Consider the following 10,091-nt stretch of genomic DNA (forward strand, 5'->3'; position numbering starts at 1 on the left):
GCTGCCACGGGCGCCTCACCGAGCACCCGAGTGTGTGCTGGACGTGACCGGGACATGTGCAGCTCTACCTGCTAAGCGGGGCGCCACGGGGCTGCTCAAGGGCTCCAAGGCCAATGGGGCCCTCGGATTCCTTGAGAACAGGCTGTGGAGACGCATCCGCCGCAGAGGAAGCGCGAGGAGCTGCCTGATGCCCCCGAGGAGGGAGCTGCCCACGACCGAGACCCTCTCCCTTGCGCGGGATAAAATTTAGCAGAAAGTAAAAACAATGACCCCCCATTGCAATGTGTGTATTTTATCTCAAGTGTACAACAACCAAAAAAAAGGCAAAGGGAAAGAAAAAAGAGTGCTACTCCATGTTATGGCAGGCGTGAATTTTAAAAATGTGTTAAGAGGAAGAAGTCAGACACGTAAGGTCACTTGTCATACCCTAGGGGTAGGAAGGGAGGCGGTGGGGGGGATGAGGGGTGTGACTGCTAGTACAGGAACATCTTTTTATTTTGTGTGGGTTTTTTGAGACAAGGTCTCACTATGTAGCCCAAGCTGGCTTTGAACTCACTGTGATCCTCCTGCCTCAGCCTCCCAGGGGCTGGGATCACAGGCGTGCGCCACCACGCCCGGCCAAGTACAGGAACATCTTTTGGGGATGATGAAAGTGTTCTGGAATTAGATAGATAATGGTCACGATTGCAAAACTTTATACTAAAACCCCTAAACTGTACACATACTATGGTCTGTAAACTGTAGCTAAAAAGTTTTTAACTGAATGTCAAAGGTAAGCAACAAAGTTATTAGAAATTTATTAATTATTATTATTATTAAGCACCAGCTTAATACTGCAGAAATGTTCACATCACCCTTGGATAGCCCACTTCCCCCTCCCGTACCCGAACGTAACCAAGAACTTTTCAGGCAGACAGGCTTCCTTCTTGCTTCTCTACAAACTTTAGGAAACACAGGCCAGGGACTGTGCGCAAGGGGCCGTGAAGTGCCGCCGGGGTCTGGACACGGCCGCCGGGTGCTGCTCACTGCCCGGGTCCTGACAGACTCTTGTTCATGAACTGTCTCTTCACAAAGCACGTCCACCACTGCCAGAAGGGGGCAAAACGGAAGGCACAGCCGGGTCAAATCACAGTGCAGCGTCAAGGTGAGGCGAAAATTCAAATTATGCACTTATTTAGATAGTGGGGGTTGAAACCAGGGCCTTCACCCTGAGCTACATCCCCAGCCCTTTTTATTTTTTATTTTGAGACAGGGTCTTGCTGAGTTGCTATGGTGCCCAGGCTAGGCTCAAATAGTCCTCCTGTTTCAGACACTTAGGATACCAGGATTAAAGGCATGCACCACTGCACCCAGAATTCAAATTTACTTAATAATAAAACTTAATACTAGCCCAACTTCTCTTAAAAGAGACTATAAACACCTCAGAAGCACACATAGATGCACAGGTTACTCAAAATTATGATGGCTGGGTACGGTGGCACACATTTGTAATCCCAGCACTTGGGAGGCTGAGACAGGAGGACTGCCGTCAGTTTAAGGCCAATCTGAACTACATAGCGAGGTCATGTCTCAAAAACACCAAAAACAAAGTACATAAATGTAACAGAGTCCGCTCTGTGTGTCCATGGGTTCTGCATCTCCAGCCAACCCATGGTGGATAGAAAATGTTTGGGAAAATACCTGCACCTCTACTCAACATGTAGAGCCTTCTCTGCTTGTCACCATCCCCCAAGGGATACAGCAGCACTTACACTGCATTAGGTAGTATGAGTGCCCAGAGAGGAGTTAAAGCACTCAGGAAAGTGTGTGTAGGGTATATGCAAGTGTTACGCAATTTTAGGTAAGGGACTGGGCTTCCAGACTTAGGTCCCCAGTGGACGCTGAAGGGCAATGTACAGTGTATCCAAGGTACCTACAGAATACCTCTTCTCTGGGTTTATAATGCTCCAGCGTAAGAACACAATGAAGAAAATGACTAAAATTTCCTTGCCAGACACAATTCTTTCTTCAGTGTGACCCAGTGAATTAGTACCCACGAAGCACATACTTAAGTTAAACAACAGCAGGATGCAGAAATTAAGTCTCCTTCTTTCTTTCCTTTTCTTTGCAATACTGCGGACTGGACCCAGGGCCTCAAACATATTAGGTAAGTGTTCTATCACCAAGCTACAGTCCCAACCCTTTTACTTTTTTTAATTTTTATTTTTGTCTTTTTGAGACAGAGACTTGCTATGAAGTTCAGGCTGGTCTTGAACTCACTCTGTGGCCCAGGCTGGCCTCAAATTCACAGCCATCCTCCTGCCTCAGCCTCCTGAGTGCTGGGACTGCAGTTGTCTGTACCACCATGCCTGGCTAAATTGTCCTCAAAATGGCAATCCTCCTGCCTCAGCTTCCTGAGTAGCTGGGATCACTTGTGTGCAGAAGAGGTTACCAGCCTAAAATTTTTCTTGCAATAAAAGATCTTAGTGTGTTTAATGGTGGCCAACAAGCTAAAAGGTGAATTAGCAATTAAACAGCCAAAGGACAGGGTCTTACCTTGCTGGGTTTATCATTCTGAGGGTCAAAAACTTTTTCACAAAGTCTCAGTCCAGTCTCTTGCCTTAGCTGCTGCAGGTAGGCTCTCATCACCTCTACAACAAAATAAAAAAAACTGTCCTTGAGAGCTCATCCAAATGGCCTGGCTGCTGGTCTGGACACTGACCTTGGCAAAACATCTTTATACATTCAAATAGTTAAGACAAAGCAACAACAGTCAAATGGGTGATGCATTCTGGGCCAAAGGGTGCTATGCATGCCACACGTGCTAACTGTTGTGACAGCGCGGTGCGCTCATGTCCACCCTAATGACTCAGTCTCACGTGGATCGAGAGAAGCAAAGGAGCAGTGAGAGCAGCAAGTGAAGGAAACCTTCCTATGCCTCAGGGAGAGGGGACAGACATCCTTTCTTACCATCTTCCTGTTTGTTTGCAGGTTTGGCATAAATGGCATTTAGTGGAAAACCAGGCTCTCCAGGAATGGGAAAATTAGTGATTCCCAGTGTATACATTTCTTTCTCTCCTTGGCTTTTGGAATTGCACTAAAAAAAAAAAAAAAAGAAAAAATTACACACATATACCTGGGAGGGTGAGGCGGGAGGGTTATGAGTTCAGAGTCAGGCTGGGCCACACAGCCAGCCTGGACAGTGTAAGAGAACCTTGTCTTAAAAAAAAAAAAAGAAAGAAAGAAAGAAAGAAATGCACATATTTTTACATGGATAAGAATAACAACATCCAGATTATTAGTTTAAAAGGCTGGGATATAAATTTCTTTATGCCCTGAAATCAAGTATATCCTGGGTACTTTCTCAGGGCAATGCTCCAAAGGAATAAAACAAAATAATAAAATTACAAGAAAAACCAGTTATGGTAAAATACAATAATTAAAATATTAAAAACTTAATTTATTATAGTCACACATGGTTTTTATAAATGCTCACAGTAGTAAGATACAGTAACTAAAGCTCAAAGAACTGATACGAAAAAATGTGAAAAAATTTCAAAGTATCTTCAACTCTAAAGTAATAGGACCGTGTCATGGATCCCTTAGGAAAGAAGCTGCTAGTACTACCGGAGGTTGTTGCCTGCGTTCACAGTTGAAGTTACTGCTGGCAGGCGTGGTTTCACGTCTGTAATCTCAGCCCTCTGGAGGCTGACGCAAAAGGACTGCAAGCCCAAGGCCAGGCTGAGCTGTGGAGTGAGTTTGAGGCCACCCTGGACTACATAGTGAGACCCTGTCTCAAAGAAGAAAAAAACCAAAAGAAAATGCTGTACTTTAGTTAGAGGTTATTGGAAAGAAAAATGCAGTTTTTTCCCACTCAGCTTCATGGACCCTTGTATTTTACCTTTGGACCCGTAAGCCAAAGTAAATTCTGTTGAGATTTCTGTCTTGAAAAATACATGTAAAGCCTTAAAATGTCACCATCTTTTCCTGGCCAGGCGTGGTGGCACATGCCTGTAATCCTTGCTACTTGAGGCAGAAGGACTGCAAATTGCGCTCAGTCTGGTCAACTTGGTGAGACTGTATTTCACAATCAAACAGAATGCTTGCCTAGGAGGCTGTGGGTTCCATCAGTAACACTGGGGAACAAACCACTATCCTAGTTTTTGCGTCCGTCAACTCCTTTATGAGTTGAGAACCACATTCACATTTTCTCTTAGCACCACGCTCTAAGCCGGGGGAAATATTTTTTACTTGTCCTTTTCTTTTCTCGTTTTTTTGAGATACGGTCTCACTATGCAGTTCAGGCTGGAATCAGCTCACTTTGTTGCCCAGGCTGGCCTCAAACTCACAACAATCCTCCTGCCTCAGCCTCCCAAGTGCTGGGATCACATTGTGCGCTGCCATGCCCGGCTCTACTTGTCCTTAAAGTCAAAAAACCCAGCTGGCGGGGAGCATACATACATACCAGTAATCTGTTTTTCTAACAGGTGATCATCAAGTTTATGATTACCTTTTGGAGTTTCTTCAGACACTCAGAAATGTAGAGAGTTATATATATCAAAGTCCTGTCTGCTTCATTCTACAAGGGGAAAAAGGAAACTTGAAAAACAGTGCTCATCAAAACATAACAGTCCTGCAATGAAGGAATGAACTCAACCTGACTTCTGATTATCTACCGTGAACGCTGACAGCCTCGCCACCCTAGCACTGAGGTCCCTACGTCCCAGTGCACAGTGTCCTGAAGCGCCCTCCTGAGGGGGCCCGCAGCGCCCCCACAGCTGCACAGCTGCTCTTGTTCTCCTCAGCTCCCCTCACTGCTGTCAGCAGCCCGACTGTGTAGGACGCAGAAGCAACGGAACAGCCGGGGAACCCTGAGGCGCACCACATGGCGGGTAATGTTTGGAACTCTTTCACCGAGGATCTCTGCCGAGAACAGAAACACTCATTACTCAAAAGGAGGAAGCAATTACTTCATGTGTGACATGTTCTTGAAGAACTCCAGGAGCCCAACATCTTGACCTACCCAAAAGGAAAATCTGAAGACAACGGATATCGGTCAATTGTGGCATGCACTGCAGGCCTGACTTTACACAAAATTATAGCTGGGAAAAGAAAGACCACCAAAAAGCTACACGTTTCCCTACTTCAAACATACAATACTGAAGAAAGAATGAAATGTGGCAAAATTCTATTTATTTACACCTCTTATAAACACAATACTTAGACCATGCGTTAGATACAGAAAACACGCCGTTAACATCACAGGAAGCTTAGATTACAATCCCTGAGCAAGAGCCTACAAACTGGGCATGGGGGACGTGGGTTTGGCTGAGGCCAGAAGATCACTCCGAGTTTGGGGCCCACCTGGGCTACACAGCGTGCTCAAGGCCAGCCTGAACTGCACAGTCTGACCCTTCTGACCACTCCGCCCAAAAAATAGTCCACAAATAAAGATCTCATATCCTGTTTGATTACAAAAAAATCGAAGTGTGACAAGGAGAGGTTAAAGCACATATGTACATATTTTAGGATATATATATATATAGGCAAGGTCTCGCTATATAGTTCAGGTCAGGCTGGCCTTGAACTATGTAGGCCAGGCTAGGTGTGAAAGAGGCGATCTTCCTGCCTCAGCATCCTGAGTGCTGGGGTTACAGGTGTGTGCCACCACACCTGGCTGTATTTTAGGATATTACAAGAAAGTTATAGCCAGACATGGTGGTGTGTACCTGTAATCCCAGTACCCAGGAGGCTGAGGCAGGAGAATCGTGAGTTCAAGGCCAACTTGGGCTGCATACTAAGGTTCTGTCTCAAAAAAACAACAAAAATTCTTGCTATTCTTTGTAACCTGCTCATAGCAGGAGGTCAGGAAACTGCTTTTTGTTTTCTCCTCACCTTTTCTCCCACTCCCCTCGACATCTTCCTGAAACCAAGAGCAGAAGGGGAAGAGGATTCAGGGCAGGGCATGTCCCTACTAGCGTATCAGAAGTCTGTTCCAGTCTCTCTACTTTTCCAGCTCAGGCCAGTGACACAAAAGTACAAGTTGAGTAACCCTTATCTGAAACCCTTATCTGAACAAAGGGTTTTGGATTTTGGAATACTGCATAGACTTTACCAGCTGAACATCCCTGGTTTGAAAATTAAAAATCTAACATGCTCCAAAATCTGAAATTTTAGAAGTTTAGGATTTGGGAGCATTTCATATTTTTTCAAAACTCAAGAGGCACATAAGAAAACCAAAGGAGCACATTGTAGAGTTTCTGGTTGTGAACTACTCTTGTACATAGGACTGGCACATAATAGATGCTTAATTAATGCTGAATAAGTAAAATGTATCTAGACAAGGGTTGGCAAGCTTTCTGCGTAAAGACTACAAAGTCAGTATTTTAGGCTTTGTGGGTCGCACAGTGTTTGTAATAATCATTCTATTGCTGTTACTGTGGTCTGAAAGTAGCTGTAAACAATATCCAAACAAATGTGCACAGCTATGTTTCAATAAAACTTCATTTACAAGAAGAGGCAGTGGGTCAGAGCTGTTTCTCAGACCTGGTATAGTTTGCCAGTGCCTGGTATATATTTTGGAAGAAAAAAGGAAACTAGTATTTATACAGAGTCTAACACTAGGCACATTCTGAAACTTAAAAATCACAATCTCAGTTCATTATGTTTACTCCTTATGGCAACCGTGACTACAAGGTAGATATCTCCATCAGAAAACTAAAACATTACAAGCTCTGTAATTTACCTTAATTTCGTAATTTTTGAAGAATACATTGGCCTTGAAGTAATAGATGGCTTCATCCACAATATCTGTATCTTTTGCTAAACAGGACACAAGGGGAAGGAAACAGGACAAAGAACATTAGCCAAATGCAAGGCATAACATGTACAAAAGCCACAAAGGAAAAAAATCCAAGCTTCACTGTCAAGAGTCTTGGAATGGTAAAAGAAAATGAGGCTACTGAAGTAGTCTTCAAAAACTTTCTAGAAAAAGAAGTACATGGCCTAATGGCCTATCTTTACAGTTTCATTTTTTTCTCCCTCCCTCCCTTCTTTCCTTTCTCCTTCCTTCGCTCCCTCCCTCTCTCTCTTTCTTTCTTTTTGAGACAAGGTCTGGCTATGTAGCCCAGGCTGGCCTAAGAACTCAGAGCAATCCTCCTGCTTCAGCCTCCCAAGTGCTGGGATTACAGGCACGTGGCACCACATCTGGCAGTTTCATTGTTTTCTTAAAATTACACATATTCATTAGAAAAAGAAATTCAGTAAGTAAAAAAAATTTTAATTGTAACTCTAAATCTCACTACCCAGAAATAACTACTATTAACATTTGGTAAACATCATTTGAGATCTCTCTCAATGTATTTATAGTGTGACACATAGTCTAACTTTAAAAAAGTGCTTTTTTAAATTAAAAAATACAACTTTAACTGGGTGTGATGGTGCATACTTGTAGTCCCAGCACTCAGAAGGCTGAGCCAGAAGGATTGCCATGATTAGCCTGGGCTACATAGTGAGTTCATGGCCAGCCTGAAGTACATGATGAGACCCTATCTCATAAACAAAGGTACGCATTTATTTGAATTTTCATACTGTAGTTTCAGGGAAAAAATTCAATTATTTAGGAACATATTGGAGTTCGGACATACATTCTTCTTTCTGTGAAAGGTATGCCTTTAAACATATAGTACTTTGGGGCTGGGGGCATAGTTCAATGGTACAGCACTTGGCCCTGGGTTTGATTTCCAGTATGGAAACAAATATACAAAGACACACAGCAAGGGTAGGATATAGCTCAGCAGGTACAGTGCCTTCCTGGCAAGCACAACGTCGTGAGTTCGATTCTCAGTACTCCCCCGACAAAAAAAAAATTAAAAAAAAAAAAACAAAAAAACCCAGAACAAATACACACAGTAGGGCATGGTGGTGCACACCTGTAATCCAAGCACTTAGGAGGCTGAGACAGAAAGACTGCTAAGAGTTTGAGGCTAGCGTAGGCTACACAGTGAGTTCAAGGCCAGTCCGAACTACATAGCGACACCCTGTCTCAATGAATAAAACAAAACAAAACAAAACAAAACAAAACAGAACACATACACGAAATTGGTCCAAGCTGTTCTATGTGGCTACAGGCACAGAAAAGCCGGAAATACTGCTCTAACAGAGACAGGTTTCATTACACAATGTCTTGGCCTCCTTTTTCCATTTTAAAAGGTCAAAATCCCAGGGTCTTGAGATCCAGCATCTGGCTTCAGCCAGTTACTCATATTTCTTGTCCATGACTGCTGTCCCTGTCATACAGCAGAAATGCAAAGGCCAGGCTTTAATCCACTGCAGTTCAATGTCTTCATTCTAGCTTATTCCTCTGCTGACAAGTCTCAACAGAATTCTAATTCTAGACTTGTGCTCCTTGCAATCCATCTTCTTTGGAGAAGGAAGCTTCCCAGGAGGATTCACCAGTGTTTACAAAAAGCAACTTGTTCTTAACATAAATGATGGGTGGTGAAGATGAAAGGATTTAGAACCTAGAAGGGTGCTTGGCATATAAAAAAGCATTCAGAAACTACTTGCTGAATATAAACGAATTAAATTTGTGTATGTGAGGGCCATCTCATTCAAGCTAAGCACATGCTGTACTGGTGAGCTACACAATCAGCCCTCGAACTGCTTAATGCTAAGTTATTTAGTTTACAACACAGGCTTCCACTGGGATTTGGGTCTAATCCAGTCCCCCGGGGAACAGCAACAAGGTCGTCTCTCTTCTAGTTGGTTTCTTAGGGTCTCATTTTCCCTTAAGCACCCACGAATTCCAAAAGCAGTAACTAGATTTATCTCAGCTCTGGTCAACTGCATCTACTTTACATGTGTATGGTTTTTTGAGACAGGGTCTTGTTATGTAGGCCAGGTTGGCCTTGAACTCATGGCAATCCTCCTGCCTCAGCCTCCCAAGTGCTGGGATTACAGGCATGCGCCACCAGGCCCGGTTTAGCTGCCTCTTCTGATACAGTATAGTGTATCAGTAACCACGTGAAAGGGTGTATATGTGTGTGTGCGCGTGTGAGTGTGCATGGACATGGTGAAGAAAAGCATTCTTAAAATCTGAGCCAAAAAAAAAAAAAAATCTGAGCCAACGACGACTCTTACTTCTTTCTTTGTACTGTAATTCTTTTACACTATTGTTCTTTTTCCATCTGTTCCTTTTTCTCAGAATCATATAAAATGTGGTGACTCACCTAATTTATTAGGTTTACTGAGCTTTCAACTAATATTGAAAACAAAATTAAATTAAGAAGGAGGTCAAGTCAATAGTCTGGCACGATTCAACAGGCTACGGAATCTGTACAAAATTGGTAATTACAACCATGGTCTTGGAACCATGAATGGAACTCAGTCCACACCTTCGCTGGGTGCAGGGAAACCGTGTCTAATAAAAAGCAAATTACACTGCTGGCAGAACGTCTCAGAAAAGTCTGACAGTGACTGAAACAGAATGAGGCTTTATGAACAGCAAACAGTGTTTCAAAAAGAAGAAAGTGAGGAGTGGAGGTGAACTCAGTGGCTGAAAGTATGCTCAGCATCACAAGGCCCTCGGCTGAGGCCCCAGCACTGCCTACCCCTCCCTGAAAGAAAAGGAGTACCAAGAAAGCAAAGAATCGAAGTTCAGAAAAGGAAGGGGAGAAATGAGTTATGATATCTACTGCACTTTAAGATTTAAGGTTAGGGATTGCTAAAACTGAAGGTTCTGAAGAATGCACAAAGGAAGTAGCTTTGGATGGGGAAGAAGTTAAAAAGTTATTATTTTTTATAGCACTGGGAGTTGGATCAGAGGTGCTCTACCACTGAGCTACAGTCCCAGTCCCTTTTCAAAATTTTTGTATTTTAATCCTGGGTCTGCTAAGTTTCCTGTGTGGCCTTCAATTTGGGATCTTCGGGCCGGGAATATAGCTCAATGGCACAGTGCCTGCTTGGAAAGTATGAGGTCCTGAGTTCGATTCCTAGTACCAAAAACAAAAACAGTTCAAGGCCTGAATTACTGGGCTGGGGATATAGCTCAGTGGCATAAGCACATGCCTGGCAAGCGCAAGCTCCTGAGTTTGATTCCTGGTACCAAAAAA

The 10,091-nt window shown here is 43.4% G+C and overlaps 1 protein-coding gene across 1 annotated transcript in view; it reads right to left on the reverse strand.

Moving 5' to 3' along the window:
• Positions 1-773: 773 nt before the first annotated feature.
• Arpc3 (actin related protein 2/3 complex, subunit 3, 21kDa) overlaps positions 774-10,091 on the reverse strand; it is a 13,811-nt gene continuing 4,493 nt past the window's right edge. Inside the window, exons 3-7 of the mRNA XM_005403143.2 lie at positions 6,725-6,801; positions 4,490-4,558; positions 2,950-3,076; positions 2,536-2,630; positions 774-1,085 (exon numbers count right to left, since the gene is read on the reverse strand). Of these exons, the coding sequence (XP_005403200.1) occupies positions 1,023-1,085; positions 2,536-2,630; positions 2,950-3,076; positions 4,490-4,558; positions 6,725-6,801 (431 nt within the window). The 3' untranslated portion in view covers positions 774-1,022. The remainder of the gene's footprint in view (positions 1,086-2,535; positions 2,631-2,949; positions 3,077-4,489; positions 4,559-6,724; positions 6,802-10,091) is intronic.

This window comes from Chinchilla lanigera, unplaced genomic scaffold (genome assembly GCF_000276665.1).
Source record: "Chinchilla lanigera isolate Chin_1 unplaced genomic scaffold, ChiLan1.0 scaffold00081, whole genome shotgun sequence".
Taxonomy (NCBI): Eukaryota; Metazoa; Chordata; class Mammalia; order Rodentia; family Chinchillidae; genus Chinchilla; species Chinchilla lanigera.